A 17,113-nucleotide genomic window follows, 5' to 3' on the forward strand; every position below is an offset into this window, starting at 1 on the left:
GACCATCTGTACTCTGAAAATTATAAAGCATTGTTGAAAGAAATGAAAGAAGACCTAAATAAAGGGATAAACAGCCCCTGTTTTTGGGTCAAAAAACTGAATGTTAAGATGGCAATACTACCCAAATTGATTTACATATTGAATGCAAACTCCAACAAAATTTCAGCTGGATTCTTTGCAGAAATTGACAAGATGGTCATAAAATTTATATGGAAATGCAAAGGACCTAGAATAGCCAAAACAGTCCTGAAGAAACTTCTTGAAAAAGGACTAGCAAACTTTCCTATTTCAAAAATTGCTACAAAAAAACTATAATCAAGATACTATAGTATTGGCATAAAAACAGACATATAAATTAATGGAATAGAATTGAAAGTCTAGAAATAAGCCCATATATACATCTATGACCAATTGATTTTGGACAAGGGTGCAAAGATAATTCAATGGGGGAAAGAAAGAATAGAATAGTCTTTTCAACAAATGGTGCTGGGACAAGTGGGTGCCCACATGTAAAATAGTAATGTTGATCTCTTCCTCACATCATATTCAAAGATTAAGTCAAAATGGATCAAAGACCTAAATGTAAGCGATAAACTATAAAACTCTTAGAGGAAAACCTAGCCATGAATGTTCATGACCTTAGATTAGACAACAGTTTTGTATGACACCAAAAGCACAAACAACAAAAGAAAAAAAATAAACTAGACACATCAAGACTAAAAAGTTTTTTTAGCTGGGCATAGTGGCATGCGCCTGTAGTCCCAGCTACTCAGAAGGCTAAGGTGGGAGGATTGCTTGAGGCCAGGAGAGTCCAGGAGTTCGAGGCTGCAGTGTGCTACGGATTGTGCCTATGAATAGCCACTGCACTCCGGCCTGGGCAACATAGTGAGACCCATCTCTTTAAAAAAAAAAAAAACTCCTTTGTACATCAAAGGACACCATCAAGAAAGTGAAAAGACAACCCACAGAATGGGAGAAAATATTTGCAAATCATAAATCACTTTTATGATAAGGGATTTGTATCCAAATCAGTGAAGAACTCTTTCAACTCAGAAATAAAAAGACAATCCAGTCAAAAAATAATCTGAATAGACATTTTTTCACAGAAGATATAAAAGGGCCAATAAGTACATGAAAAGATGCCCAACATCATAGCCATCAAGGAAATACAAGTCAAGATGATAATGAAATACCACTTCACATCCACCAGGATGGCTATGATTGAAAAGGCACATAATAACAAGTGTTAGTGAGAATGTGGAGAAATCGGAACCCTCATGCACTGCTGGTGGGGATATAAAATGGTACACTTAGTTTGTTTTCAAAACCAGCGGTTCCTCAGAAAGTAAAACATAGAATTACCATATGACCCAGCATTTCCACCTCTAGTATCAACTCCCCCTGGGAATTAAAACATATGTGCACACAAAAACTTGCACACAAATGTTCATAGCAGCTTTATTGATAACAGCTAAAAAAACAGGAACAACTAAAATGTCCATCAACTGATGAACGGTTACATGAAATGTGGTATCTGCATACCATGGAGTATGATTTGACAATAGAAAGAAATGAAAATGAAGTGCTGATATATTACAGCATGGACGAACCTTTAAAATGTTATGCTAAGTGAAAGAAGCCAGTCACAAAAGACCACACATTGTATGATTCCATTGATTTTTGTTTTATTTATTTATTGAGATAGGGTCATGCTCTTTCACCTAGGCTGGAGTGCAGTGGCATGGTCACGGCTCACTGCAGCCTTGACCTCCTCCCAGGCTCAAGCAATGCTCCCACCTCAGCCTCCCTAGTAGCTGGGACTATAGGCATGCACCACCGTGCCCAGCTAATTTTTTTTTGGTATTTTTGGTAGAGATGGGGTTTTGCCATGTGGCCCAGGCCGGTCTCAAACCCCTGGCCTCAAGCTATCCTCCTGCCTCAGCCTCCCGAAGTGCTGGGATTACAGGTATGAGCCACTGTGCCCAGCTAGTTTGTAATCTCTAACTATAAAATCTGTAATAGTTTAACCATTTAAGTTGTCAGCTTTGTACTAGGAAATAATTATACTTGTCATTTTAAGTTTCAGAACCCAAGAACTGACCAATCTTGTTTTCATTAATGTCATCCTATAAATATTCTGTGAGTCTTTAAGCAGAGACAGTATTTCACTTGTTCGACTCTCTGTGTAGCAACTCCACTTACTAGATTTTTGACCTTGAACTAATGACATAACCCAGTCGTGCCTCAGTTTCCCTATCTATAATATGAAGATAACAATACTCTCTACTCCATACAGTTGTTATAAGCAGCAACCAATTAAGCAAATATATAAAAATTGCTTTGAACTCTTATGGGACATATAACAAATTACCATCACCACTTAACCTCAATCATTATAGAAAAAATTAAAATTGTCTTTAATAGAGTGGATCAAAACATAATATGAATCTATTTTTTCCACATCCATGAGGATGCAACAAAATATATTAATTTTAATTTTACAGAAACATTACTGTTTTCTCATACTACATGTGGAATTATGTATCCAGCATAATACCGAAAAAAAAAATCCAAAGAGTTTTCGCCTGCTTAGTTTGACTCTATGCAGATGTAAAGTTAGAGGCTATTTATCAAAGACAGAAATTTCAGCACAAGCATACAGGACACCTTTAAATAGATTAAGTAATTCAGTTAGTATTTCCAGACAGGATCTACTTATTTTCATTCTAATAAAACTTATTAAGGTATTTGACTGTCACTGGAAAATGTCAATTACAACCTATTTGAAATAATGAGGTCTTGAGGGCACCAAAAAACCAAAATAATTTATCCGATAATACTCTGAAAAACTTCTCTCATGAATAAAGGATGGCACTCATTGAGCTATTCACTATCGAGGACCATTGTCAAGTTTATAGAGACTCTGAAGTTAATCAAAATGTTTTCTTACTGTATTTTTTGTGTATATGTTTCTGTATTATGTGAAACAGCATGATTAGCTAAGTTTAAAATATTCCTGTATTTTATTCCATAACCTAGGAAGGCATACAGTTCAGTAAAATATTCACTCTAATTTGTTCTGGGAAAAAGCTCTCCCTAGTTTAGATATAGGCTTACCATCACTTGCCTTTCCCATGCTTTTTATAATTTATGTATTGACTGTTTATACAAAGGGATAGTGGGGACCTTCTTGGCATCTCGAAACTTGATGGCAGTTTCCAGGACAATAATAATTTATAAAATGTTGTGACTTATACACAGTTTCATATTTACCGTCCCATTTGGTCCTCACAATTCTACAGAGGAGGCACGGGATTATCACCAGGGCTTCGATGCAGAAGTCTGCAGCTCGTATGCAAACAACTCCAGGAGGTGCTATTTAAATTGCAGTAGCTATAAATGTTTATACTTGTTATTACCATTTCCCAGCAGATGGCAGTATGACGGCTTGAAGAAGGAGATCTGATTTTTGTTTTGTTTTTTTCCGTAGTTCCAACAAAGGCATGGCAGAGACAAATGGTGGGGCTAATTTATTACTTTCCCCTTTTGAATGAGCCTCAGAGAAGCAAAACAATTCACTCAACATTCCTGATAATTAAGGCAGAGGTGAGGACGAAGCTCTGACTTTTTTTTATCTTGCCCAAATTCCTAAGGGGTCTGGGGAGTCATGCCCTACAAACCGTAAGTTCTCATCGGATGGGTTTTATTTAACCCTGTATATCAAGACTTACTTTCCAATCTGACACTGGCAAAGGAAGAAAACCAAAATATATTTCCTTGCCATACCTTGAAATTGCCCTGCAAAGTCTCTTGTGGGAAAAATCCACATTCTGTAGAGAATCCCCTTTCCCCCCTTTGTTTTCCTTCCTTCCTTTCCAGATCCAGGAGATAATCAGCTAAGAGCCAGGCACCCTTCTAAGTGCAATAAGAAACATTTTACAACCTGCTCTCTCTGAAGTCAGCTATCTGAGAGCTTCTTCTGCACAATAAAACTTGGTCTCCACAATCCTTTATCTTAACCTGAACATTTTCTTTCCACTGATTCCAGGCCTTCAGATAAACTCGACCAATTGTCAACCAGAAAATGTTTAAATTTACCTATCGCCTGGAAGCCCCTGCTTTGAGCTGTCCCACCTTTCTGAACCAAACTAATGTTATTTCCTTCTTTTTTCTTTTTTTTGAGACGGAGTCTTGATCTGTCGCAGGCTGGAGTGCAGTGGCGCGATCTCGGCTCACTGCAACCTCCGCCTCCTGGGTTCAAGCGATTCTCCTGCGTCAGCCTCCCAAGTAGCTGGGACTATAGGCACACATCACCATGCCCAGCTAATTTTTGTATTTTTTTTAGTAGAGACGGGGTTTCATCATGTTGGCCAGGATGGTCTCAATCTCTTGACTTCACGATCCACCCACCTTGGCCTCCCAAAGTGTTGGGATTACAGGCGTGAGCCACCGCACCCGGCCCAATGTATTTCTTAAATGTATTTAATTGATGTCTCATGCCTCCCTAAAATATATAAAACCAAGCTGTACTCCAACCACCTTGGGCATATGTTCTCAGGACCTCCTCAGGGCTTTGTCCCAGGCCATGGTCACTCATACTTGGCTCAGAATAAATCTCTTAAAATATTTTACAGAGTTTGACTTGCTTCATCGACAGAGGCATTTTTTTTTTTTCCTGGAACCAGGTTAAATAAATATCTATGGATGGGAAAACATAACTCATGGGCATACATTGAGCCTTGTAGGAGAAGAAAAGGCCGAAAGGGTATGGACTAGGTATACTGTTTTCAAAGGAGTTCTTTAAAAACAAATTAATGTATTTAACTGACAAAAATTGTATATATTTATCACGTACAGCATGATGTTTTGAAATATGTAGGCAAAGTGGAAATTGAGCTAATTATGACATGCATGACCTGACATACTTATCATGTTTGTGGTGATGCAACCGAGCCTATATGATCAAAATCATTAAATGTTTGTTTTTTACTTATTTTCCTTTCTCTTTGTCCTTGTCTTCCTCCATGCATGACTGCCTGCACGTAGTCATTCGGTAGACGGTAGTCACTGATAATTGATTAACTTTGCATCCTAACCCTGGCAGCCAGTAAGATTAATGAACTTGTTTTCCTTTCAAAGGACAATGATTCTTAGGTCATGCAGACCTCCTTGATGGCATCCAGAAGTCTGATTGAGCTAAAGGACGCAAACAACTTTGATCATTGGGGGATTTCATCTCCTGCATAGCTGCCTTACTCACAAAAACCCCCAGTTACGTTCAAAGGCAGGTATGATTTGATAGATTGCCTCTCCCACAATGCCATTTTTGGCCAAAATGAATACACCTTTCTCTGCTGCTAAGCACTGATGTGTCAGTATTTGGCTTACTGCCCATCCAACACGCGGATCTACATTTAGGGGTTCTACAACACTGAGAACACTTAAAACTGCTCTTTTATTTTCAATACAATACATTGTCATTAACTATAGTCACCATGTTGTACTAGAGATCTCTTGAACTTACTCCATCAAAGGGGTACTTGATCAAAAGGAAGAAAACCTGAAATGCTGCATATCAGCTGGTTCAGGGTGTTTCAGCCTTGCCTGTGCCCTTTACACTGTCATGAGCTGTTAGCTACGCACAGCTGTTGGATTTAGAGGCACAAGGCCTTCTCTCTCGTGCAGTGTTTTGGATCCAGGCCAGGAGAAATCCTAAGAGATAAGAGAACTATGAAAATACAAACTGTCAGGGACAGCATTAGGAGATATACCTAATGTAAATGACGAGTTAATGGGTGCAGCACACCAACACGGCACATGTATACATATGTAACAAACCTGCACGTTGTGCACCTGTACCCTACAACTTAAAGTATAATAATAATTTAAAAAAATGAAAATACAAACTGTCACGTCCCAAGTATGTTGATACCATAAGTTGAGGTGTGCAAAACTGACAGCTGCCCAACAGGACAGTGCTATTCCTACAACACCTGCAACTGCAAAATCCAAAAAGCTCGAAATCAAGTTTTATCATAACTCACTTGGTTATGATAAAACTCACTTGGCAATATTCAGACAGTCCTAAACTCCCAGGGCAGCCAAACTGCACCTGACTGGTGTAAGGCCTTTAATGGTCCTCATCTTATTCTTAGTGTGAATGCTTACATTTCACTGCAGAAATGTTAATATTATTTGATCACTGGATGCTGCATCTGATCCCAGTGGAGATATCACAATCTATATGGTATATGCTGCATATTACCTTTCTACAATCTGAAACTTGAATTTTTAAAACACACCTGGCCCCAAGCATTCCAGATAGCCATACTTAAAGTACATTTGATTGGTTCCTCTTCATAATTTCCAGAACAATGGTACTGACACATATATGCTTCAGGTGCACAGTACTCTCATTGATCAGAATTGCCATATTATTTTTAATCCTTATTAACATCAAAGCCAATTACAATAAATTCTAGGCAATGTATCCTGTAATGTTTTTGTAATGTGTTTATTTAAATGTGTTTATTTACATAAATTTAACCCAAAAAGATGTGTGGCTACGGAAAAAACTGTATTGCAAAGAAATAATTCGTGAGAAGGTATACTTCTCATGAATTTACTCATTTGAATAAAATATATTCTTAGGAAAAGCTGATATGCTTTTTAAAAATGCTGATTACAAGAAGATAAATGGATATTCTATCTAAAAAAAAATTTACGGTTAGTGTTGTTGGTATGAGATTGGAAGCTGCAGAGCCCTACCAGTGTTGAACCTGGTTTTCACAACTAAATCCGGAGCAAACTTTGGGATGTAAGGACCTACCTGCGCCCCTCTACACCTTTGCAAACTGTCAGCATCAGTTAAGGGTTGAAGAAAGATTTGAAGGGACACAGCTTTCTAATAGACTGAGGGAGGGTTTATCCAGCAAAGTTTTTCTCACCCTAACATTTTGCTAAATGAATATCCTTTCTCAGACCTTCTTGCACCATGAGACTTAACTGTTATTTTTCTATATTCCTACCAGTATCCACATCAGTCCCTTTTGGGATGATTATCCTTGAGCTAATAGCCAAAAATAATAGTTAATAATAATTATCTAAATTATTATAAAGTGAGTGCCTAATAAATTAAAGGACCAGTGGAGATGACATAATGATAACAGTTCATAATTACTGAGCATTTACTGTGCGCTAGTCCCCGTTCTCAGCCCTCTGCATATAACTCATAAACCTTCATGACACTCTCACGAGGAGGGTATTATGTATCCCATTCCATGGGAAAGTAAAGTGCTGTCCTCTAAGAATGACTGTCAACTAGTGTGACTCTCAGAGCATTTGAAATACATGGGGAGTTTCTGGTCATCACTTCAACTGAGGAACTGTAACCAGCATCTCATGAGTTGGGATCAGAGATGCTAAACCTTCTCAAGGAAGAAAACATTCTCTGGCAATGAGGAACCGCCTCACCCAAACGAAAACGACAGTCTATTGAGAACTCAGGAGAGCCAGTCTCCTGCTGAGAACTTACTTGTTTTCCACCATTCTTTTAATTGAACTTTTCATCTTTTTTAGACTTTTGTATTACCCAATTCAGATCACATTTAGAATTAAACCTGGGCACAGCTCTGAGCTTCCAGCCAGTAGATGACCTGGTGGAAAACTGTTGTGCTGTTTTATGCATAGAAGCCTCTTTTTCTATTACCTTCTGCACTGACACCAAAATAAAAGGAAGAAACAAAAAGCCTGAACCCACTAACTTTTTATCTCAAAGCCACCAACATGAGAGTTAAAAAAAAAAACTCATGTAACTTCTATTTAATGGTATTCAATCTGGGGGGCACAAATTCTTATGAATATATCTGTCATGTAAAACTTTTTCGCAAGGAAATACGTTTTCTGTTTCAATCAATTTAGTCATATTAGTGTAAACTGAGCAAAAAGACATAGAAAATAAACTGTTAACAAATCAACATCATTGGCTCTCCGTTCTCTTACTTATTTCTGCTAATTTCACTTTTCCAGTCATCATTTCCGTGGAGGCAGATGACTGCCAGAGGCTTAACAGCCTCTAATTATCAGCTATACATGCAGAACCTTGGAGGGATAAGATTGAGATTGAAGATTAAGCCTCGAATTTAATCACTTAACAAGCTTGTTTTACCAGATTTCTAGTTCAGTAGATCTACATGGAGCTCCACAATTTGTATAAATAAGCCCCCAGGTGATGGTAATGCTGCTGTTCCTTAAACAACATTTCCATTACATGTGGCAGGAAGGCAAGACTCTAACTAGAAAGTGATTTCACAAGGAAGTAAGGTTCAAGGCTGGGACTCTTCACAAGACATTTGATTTGAAGATGCTAAAAACTTCAGGTTTAACTCATATTGCAATAAGAATCCTTTGGTCTTAGATTATACCTGTTCTGTATTTTTAATCATATGGTATCCTGGATAATTTGTACATAGGAAGTCCTTTACGTCTTTTAAGGCTTCAAGTATTCCTGTGAAATGTAACCATAAATCTGGAAGCTATATACACAGTTGCTTGTGATGAAAACTGCATGGTTTCCATCATTTTACTTGTATATAAAGCTTTTGAATTCTTTTGTTAATCGGAAATGCATTAAGGTTCTGTCTTTTCTTTTTTCTTTTTCTTTTCTTTTTTTTTGAGATGAAAGTTTCACTCTTGTTGCCCAGGCTGGAGTGCAGTGGCGATCTCGGCTCACTGCAGTCTCCGCCTCCTGGGTTCAAGTGATTCTCCTGCCTCAGCCTCCTGAGTAGGTGGGATTACAGGCACCCGCCACCACGTCCAGCTAATTTGTTGTATTTTTAGTAGAGATGGGGTTTCACCACGTTGGCCAGGCTGGTCTTGAACTCCTGACTTCAGGTGATCCGCCCGCCTCAGCCTCTCAAAGTGCTGGGATTACAGGTGTGAGCCACCGCGCCCGGCCCAAGGAACTTTTTTTTCTGTCTTTTCTCAGACTTCATTGGAACTCAATTTATGGCTCTCAGAAGTTCATTTCTTGAAGTGATGCAAATGAGAGACTGCATTTCTCTTTAACCCTCCTTCTGTCGTGTCTTTCTAAAATATTGCACTTTCAAAGTTTCTAGTTGAAGAAGTGATATTTAGAAAAGAAATCTGGGGCTGGGCGTGGTGGCTCACGCCTGTAATCCCAGCATTTTGGGAGGCTGAGGTGGGTGGATCACGAGGTCAGGATATCAAGACCATCTTGGCTAATACGGTGAAACCCCGTCTCTACTAAAAATACAAAAAAATTAGCCAGGCATGGTGGCAGGCACCTGTAGTCCCAGCTACTCAGGAGGCTGAGGCAGGAGAATCGCTTGAACCTGAGAGGCGGAGGTTGCAGTGAGCCAAAATTGCACCACTGTACTCCAGCCTGGGCGACAGAGCAAGACTCTGTCTTGAAAAGAACAGAATATAAAAGAAAAGAGAAGAAAAGTAAAAAGAAAAGAAAAGAAATCTGGAAGTGAAATGCAAGAATCAGAAGTCCCACAACATGCTACATGCAATCTATAAGAAATTCACTCTAGCGGCCCTAAACAAAGTTCTTACCTGCATAAGCTGCTGCTTCAACTTCTGTATTTCTGAGATGTTCAGCTCACTGAATAAGTCAGAGACAGGGTTCAGAGACTCTCCTTTCCTTAAGGTGGGAGTCCGATAGTCTCCATTCAGTTTCACAAGAGGCCCATGGATATGACCGTTCATTTTGTCATCATTGTTTGGTTCACTCCCATCCTCGGCAAATTTGAGTCCATCTACTGAGATGCTGATGTGGTTATCGTTGAGGCTGATATATTGGGAGAGCTCCTTCCGCAGGTTGTTCTTTTGCTCTCTTTCATTTTTTAAAGTCTCGAGGGCTTCTTCCAGTTGGTGCTCAGCAATCTCTTTCAGTCGGATGGCATCTTCCAGCTGGCTGTTCAGCAGTACCGTCTCCTCCTCAAATCGCTTAATCTCATGCTTTAAGCCTTCGTATTCAACCTGAATCAGACAGGATAAAGAAGATTCATAAAACTAAAATGTGGATCTTACAAAACTGCCATTAAACACTCTAGTGGACCTAATCATTTAACAAAATACAACATGAGTCTAAAAAATAAATAATAAAAAGCACACAGTATATCCTTAAAGTTATATAGGATAGTTTCTTTAGAAATTATATACTATATATAAAATATATAATTAGGTATTATAGTGATATAACATAAATATGTTATATATAATTAGATCTAATAATATAAATCTATATAACTCTCTAATTCAATTTTTAGCAGAGATGAGTCTATTGTCTTAGGATTTCTTTTATAGGATTCAGTGGTCAAAAGGGGGCACTGTTTGCCTAATAAATAGGGAATATTTTTTCTAATAATTTATGAGAATATTTGCAATCTGAGAAAAGATTGTATCATCACCATTACTTTGTTTTATTTCCTTATTAATAATGAGGAAATTTTTATACCCAGAGATAAATTTGTTAACGATCATAGCAACATAATCTCAGTAATGTTTGAGAGGAAGATGAAAATGCAAAGATCATTGTTATGTGCTTAAAGGATAGACAGAATCCGAAAGAACAGTTACGTCAACTATCCAGTAACAAAAAATACCTACATTGCTTTTGTTGGTTTGTCTGTTTGTTTTGAGACAGGGTCTCGCTCTATTGCCCAGACTGGGGTGCAGTGGTATGAGCATGGCTCACTGCAGCCTCAACCTCCCGGGCTCAAGTGATCTTCCCATTTCAGCTCCTCAGGTAGCTAGGATCACAGGCATGTACCACCATACCTGGCTGTTTTTTTATTTTTTGTTTTTATTTCTTGTAGAGACGGGTCTCACTGTATTGCCCAGGCTGCTCTTGAACTCCTGGGCTCAAGCAATCCTCAGGCCTTGGCCTCCCAAAGTGGTGGATTATATGTGTGAACCACTGCACCTGGCCATGTATTGTTATTGAGGTAATATTCTTTTGAAATGCAGTCAAAATAAACCTCCTCAAACAACCTCTTGGTCATGAAGGCCCACGGGTGACAGGGATGTCTCCTCGGAGCCGACATGCCTCCTTGCAATCTTTTCCATGGCACTTAACACATGCCACCTTTTAAGAAACATTTTATCTCCACAAGTACACTGTAATCTTCTTAGAGAAAGGAAGTATTTTTTTATCCACCTCATTGCTCCTCATAGTGCTTCAGTGTTCCTTCTTGGTGTTTAAAACAGAATTCTGCTGTTCAATGTGCCATTTGCTGAATAAAGAACTACAGGGAATGAAAAAATAAACTAGAAAAAGTAAAATAAAGTCATCATGATATTAGATGCTAATACAAACTATGTGCATAGTTTCATATGTATTTTAGCATATATATTAGTTTGAACTTGAATTTTAAAAAATATTTTAAAAACTGAAGAATAGGGAACATAGACCAGTATCATCATCATATATTTCTCTTTCTCCCCCAACTTCCCTTTACATAATCTCAATGCAATGGTTTGTCTCGCAAAAGTTAGGGTAGAGATTTAGTTGGGATGTAAGCTGGCTGATGTAACAGACACCTAAACAAGAGTGACTTAGTCAAGATGGAAGTTTTTCTTTTTTTTTTTTTTTTTTTTGTGAGATGGAGTCTCGCTCTGTTGCCCAGGCTGGAGTGCAGTGGTGCGATCTCGGCTCACTGCAAGCTCTGCCTCCGGGCCATTCTCCTGCTTCAGCCTCCTGAGTAGCTGGGACTACAGGCGCCCGCCACCACACCCGGCTAATTTTTTGTATTTTTAGTAGAGACAGGGTTTCACTGTGTTAGCCAGGATGGTCTTGATCTCCTGACCTTGTGATCTGCCCACCTCAGCCTCCCAAAGTGCTGGGATTACAGGCATAAGCCACCACACCCGGCCAGAAGTTTTTCTCTTATGTAACAGTATGGAGGTAGACAGTTAAGGGCCAGTAGGGAATCTCTGCCCCATGAGGTCATCCAGGAGCCAGGCTCTTTCTCTGTTGTTGTACGGCCTTCAAGTCTAGACCATACTATCTAAGGTGGCTTGCCATTTGATCACATTCTAAGCGGTGGGACGAAATAAGGGGCACACTCTCTCCCTTTAAGGACATTAAAAGTCACCCACATCACTTGTTTTATACCATTGGCTGGTACTAGTCTTATGCCATTTGGCTGCAAGGAGGAGTGAAGAATGTAGCCTTTACTCTGGGCAGCACTGGGCCCAGGAAAAAATTCAGAAATACACTGTCAGAAGGGAACAATGAAAGCTGATGGTAAACCAGCACTCACTGGTCACTGGAACACTGTGGTGCTCTAGTAGAATGCAACTCATAAAGACATGCATGGCAGATGTTTCTAACAATGCTAGTTGTATATGTGAATATGGATAGTGTTATTTCAGTGAAAGATTGTGCTCCCCACACTGTGGTGCGTGAATGCATTATGAGGGCTGGGCACAGTGGCTCAGGCCTGTAATCTCAGCACTTTGGGAGGCCAAGGCAGGTGAATTGCTTGAGCACAGGAGATTGAGACCAGCCTTGGCAACCTAATGAAACCCTCTCTCTACAAAAAATAAGAAAATTAGCCAGGTGTGGGGGCATGCACCTGTACTCCCAGCTATTCGGGAGGATGAGGTGGGAGGATCACTCGAGCTCAGGGAGGTCAAGGCTGCGGTGAGCCCTGATGGTGTCACTGCACTCCAGTCTGGGTGGCAGAGTGAGGCCCTGTCTTGAGGAAAAAAAAAAAAAAAAGAAAAGAAATACATTATGTATGAAAGATGCCTCTAAGGCAAAAAAAAAAAAAAAAAAAGGTCATTGGAATTTCAACGTGTCCCTGATAGAATTACTCAAAAGAGTCAATATTGGAAAGCATTATTTATAATATACATTATTTAGAATGAAAACTAGAAAGTGCTAATTGTTCTACCGTGAATATGCATTTGAATAAATATAACAAAAAATCAACAAATCTCTCAGTGGCATACTACCAATAACTGTCTTCTAATCGAGTAGGAGTTTCTGGGTTACATATCAACTACATTACTTAAGATTATGAGTACATCATGGGAGAAAAATTGCACTTTGGGAAAAATGATAAGTGGGCGCTATAAACAGCATGTTACGAACATGATGGCATGGAAATGAAATATACTTTTCAAAAGTCCAAGAAGTTATCACTTGGCCTGGGACACAGAATAACTTGACAGCTCCTGGCTATCAGCCACCTGCTCAAAGGCATGTGTCCCTGTAGTTTGCATTCTGTGCTCTAGCGGGCTACCCAGGCTGGTGTGTGCTCCGGTGTCCCCTCCACCAATTCAGACATCAGCTGTTTTAGAGCAGAGATCACAAGCGGTGCCCATAGACCATCGAGCCTACGGATGTGCTTTATTTGGCTTGTAACACATTATAAAACTTTTGGAATTGATTGCCAATATTTAGAAAACTGATGATTTCACAAACATTTGAAAACGTCTGACTTCTTTCTTAAAAAAATCAAAAGTTTGGGCTGGGCGCAGTGGCTCACGCCTGTAATCCCAGCACTTTGGGAGGCTGACGCGGGCGGATCACGAGGTCAGGAGATCAAGACCATCCTAGCTAACACAGTGAAACCCCGTCTCTACTAAAAATACAAAAAATTAGTGGGGCATGGTGGCAGGCGCCTGTAGTCCCAGCTACTTGGAAGGCTGAGGCAGGAGAATGGCATGAACCCAGGAAGCAGAGGTTGCAGTGAGCCGAGATCACGCCACTGCACTCCAGCCTGGGCAACAGAGCAAGACTTCATCTCAAAATAAATAAATAAAAATAAAAAAATAAAAAATTCAGGCAACACCGGGCCCACCTTCACAGAGGACAAAAATCACCTGTAAGTGAGCACTAGCTGTTCCTTTTCCATCTACTTTTCCTTTTGTTTGTTTGTTTGTTTGTGACAGGGTCTTGCTCTGTTGCCCAGGCTAGAGTACAGTGGCTTGATCACAGCTTACTACAGCCTCGATCTCCCAGGCTCAATCAATCCTCCTGCCTCAGCCTCCTGGGTAGCTGGGATTGCAGGCGCATACCTCCACGCTTGGCTTTTTTCTTTTCTTTTTTATTTTGTAGAGACAAGGTTTTGCCATGTTGCCCAGGCTGGTCTCAAACTCCTGGACTGAAGCGATCCTTCCACCTCAGCCTCCCGCAGTGCTGGGTTATAGGCATGAGCCACTGCACTCGGCCTCCACTTTTTCTTTACATCTTATACTTAATGCTATTTATAAGCTGCTTGTGCTCATTTGAGTTTGCTGCTCCTGCCCTGTGACTGACTCTCTCCAACCTTTTCCACCTAGCAAACAACCTTTCCCACACTAAAGCATCCAGCCACCTTTCCTTTATATTTGCTGACTGACTGCATTTCAACTAGGTTGTTACTTCAAGCAAAAACATGGACTTTTCACTTTATCTCTGGTAGTGAAATGAAAGGTTCATTCTCTGATTATAGGAATCTCAACTGTTAGCCAGGAAGCAGGGGGAAACTGAGGATGAAGTGTGGAGGAAGACAGGAATCCATAAAAGCACGCTCAACATGATTTACTGCTTTGCAGGTGACTTGGGATGAAGGAGTATGGAAATCAGAAGGGCCTTTACCTCCTTATGAAAGGAGACGCAAGGATTGCCCTCAGTGTCGTTATAAGAAAGGCAACTTGGAAATTGCTTCAGACAACAGTGTGTTTCTTCGTGTCATGGTTTCTTCCAGGCCTGCTTAAATACTGTAAAGTTGGGCCGGGCGCAGTGACTCGCGCCTGTAATCCCAGCACTTTGGGAGGCTGGGGCGGGCAGAGCATGAGGTCAGGAGATCAAGACCATCCTGGTTAACACGGTGAAACCCTGTCTCTACTAAAAATACAAAAAAATTTAGCTGGGCATGGTAGTGGGCACCTGTAGTCCCAGCTACTCAGGAGGCTGAGGGGGGAGAATGGCGTCAACCCAGGAGGCAGAGCTTGCAGTGAGCCAGGATTGCGCCACTGCACTCCAGCCTGGGCAAAAGAGCTAGACTCCGTCTCAAAAAAAAAAAAAAAATTTGTAAAGTCATCTTCCTCCCAACCCTTTCCTTTTCTTTCCCTGGACAACATAGGACACCTCTTGCCAACCTTTCCTAGTATTTCAACCAACCCTCTGACTGCCCCAGATTATGTGATAAGCTTATATTTGCAGACATTAGTTTGCATTGTAGACCTGTTTTGCTGCAATCTTTGTTAAACTGATGGCCTAGACCAGAGGTTGTCCAACCAATAGTATGTCCTGGCCGGGCGCTGTGGCTCACGCCTGTAATCCCAGCACTTTGGGAGGCCGAGGCAGGCAGATCATGAGGTCAGGAGATCGAAATCATCCTGGCTAACACGGTGAAACCCCGTCTCTACTAAAAAATACAAGAAAATTAGCCAGGCGTGGTGGCGGGCGCCTGTAGTCCCAGCTACTTGGGAGGCTGAGGCAGGAGGATGGCATGAACCCTGGAGGCGGAGCTTGCAGTGAGCCGAGATCGCGCCACTGCACTCCAGCCTGGGCGACAGAGTGAGCCTCTGTCTCAAAAAAAAAAAAAAAAAAAAGTAGTAGTATGTCCTCCGGAGCAAATCCAGCCCACCACCTATTTTTGTGTATAAAGTTCTATTGGAACACACTCCCATTTGTTTGTTTACATATTGTCTATGGCTGCTTCTACCAGAGCAGGGCTGGGTAGCTGCAAGAAAGATCATGTGGCCTGCAAAACCTAAAATACTTACTATCTGGCCCTTTACAGAAAAAGTTTCTTAACTCTGGACTTGACTTGAAGACATTAATTTAGTTTGCACTGCAGAGTTTAAAATTCAGTAGTATTTATTAAACTGATGGCCTGGACTTCCCGTAAGACCCGATCTCTTGCTATGTCACCCGGGCAGGAGTCCAGTGGCACCATCATGGCTCACTGGAGCCTCAACCTCCTGGACTCAAGTCATCCTCTCGCCTCATTTTTTAAATTTTTTTGTAGAGACGAGGTCTCACTATGTTGCCCAGGCTGGTCTCAAACTCAAGTGATCCTCGTGACTTGGCCTCCTAAAGTGTTGGGATTACAGGAGCGAGCCACGGTGCCCGGCCCTGATCTCTTTCTGTCTGGGCAGCTTCACTCACACCACTCACTCAAATGCGGTACAAGCTCCTACTATTCGCCCAGCTGTTTCATGTTTCTCCACCTGGGAAAAGGCTGTCATCTGGAAAACTCTTATTCCTCTTTTAACACCTAAGGATCTCCTCCTAACTGTGAAGTCTTTGGTGCCCGCGGAGGCAAACTCATCACTCCTTTCTGTGCCGTTGTTGTAAGGCTGCACCATATGATTACAGCCCCAGCAAAGCAGAGGAAGCAAGAAACAGAACAAGAAGGTGCTTAAAAACTGGTGTTTGATATTTTAAAGGCAACATCAAAGCAGTCACCGTAGGAAAAATAAGTGCTTTATTAGGATTCCCTATAGCAACTTCATAGTTTAATAACTTTATTTTTAAACTACATGAGGGTCAAGGTTAGATATCATAATCCTTTCAGAGCTTAGGAACTCTAAAGATCTTAATCTATCCCTGTGTTGCAAACCTAACATGTGCCTTTAATATTCATTTACACAAATTGCTAGGCGTCCCTATTGGGACTACAAGCTCTTTGAGCCAGTGACTGTGTCTTTTGTCTCTAAAAAGTACATGATCGCATAGAGAGATACCCCTGAAATGCTGGTTAAATGAAATAAAACTGAATTGAATACATTTCCTAGGTCTTTTATGATATTACCTTATGATATTCTTTTTTTTTTTTTTTTGAGATGGAGTTTCACTCTTGTTGCCCAGGCTGGAGTGCAATGGCGTGACCTCGGCTCACCACAACCTCTGCCTCCCAGGTTCAAGTGATTCTCCTGCCTCAGCCTCCCTAGTAGCTGGGATGACAGGCATGTGCCACCACGCCCGGCTAATTTTGTATTTTTAGTAGAAACGGGGTTTCTCCATGTTGGTCAGGCTGGTCTCGAACTCCAGACCTCAGGTGATCTGCCCGCCTCGGCCCCCCCCAAGTGCTGGGATTACAGGCATGAGCCACCAAGCCTGGCCTCTTTTTTTTTTTTTGAGATG

The 17,113-nt window shown here is 40.8% G+C and overlaps 1 protein-coding gene across 22 annotated transcripts in view; it reads right to left on the reverse strand.

Annotated features, from left to right (window-relative positions):
* BICD1 (BICD cargo adaptor 1) overlaps positions 1–17,113 on the reverse strand; it is a 274,492-nt gene that overhangs the window by 66,021 nt on the left and 191,358 nt on the right. For 19 of the 22 annotated variants that reach the window (XM_055280140.2, XM_055280136.2, XM_055280130.2 and 16 more), the window contains one exon: positions 9,580–10,005. In XM_055280140.2, coding sequence (XP_055136115.1) covers positions 9,580–10,005 — 426 coding nt within the window. Of the gene's footprint in view, positions 1–9,579; positions 10,039–17,113 lie in introns of all 22 variants that reach the window. The other 3 variants (XM_063639207.1, XM_063639205.1, XM_055280141.2) reach the window with 1 other exon arrangement.

The sequence above is a fragment of the Symphalangus syndactylus genome, chromosome 5, assembly GCF_028878055.3.
Source record: "Symphalangus syndactylus isolate Jambi chromosome 5, NHGRI_mSymSyn1-v2.1_pri, whole genome shotgun sequence".
NCBI classification, from domain to species: domain Eukaryota; kingdom Metazoa; phylum Chordata; class Mammalia; order Primates; family Hylobatidae; genus Symphalangus; species Symphalangus syndactylus.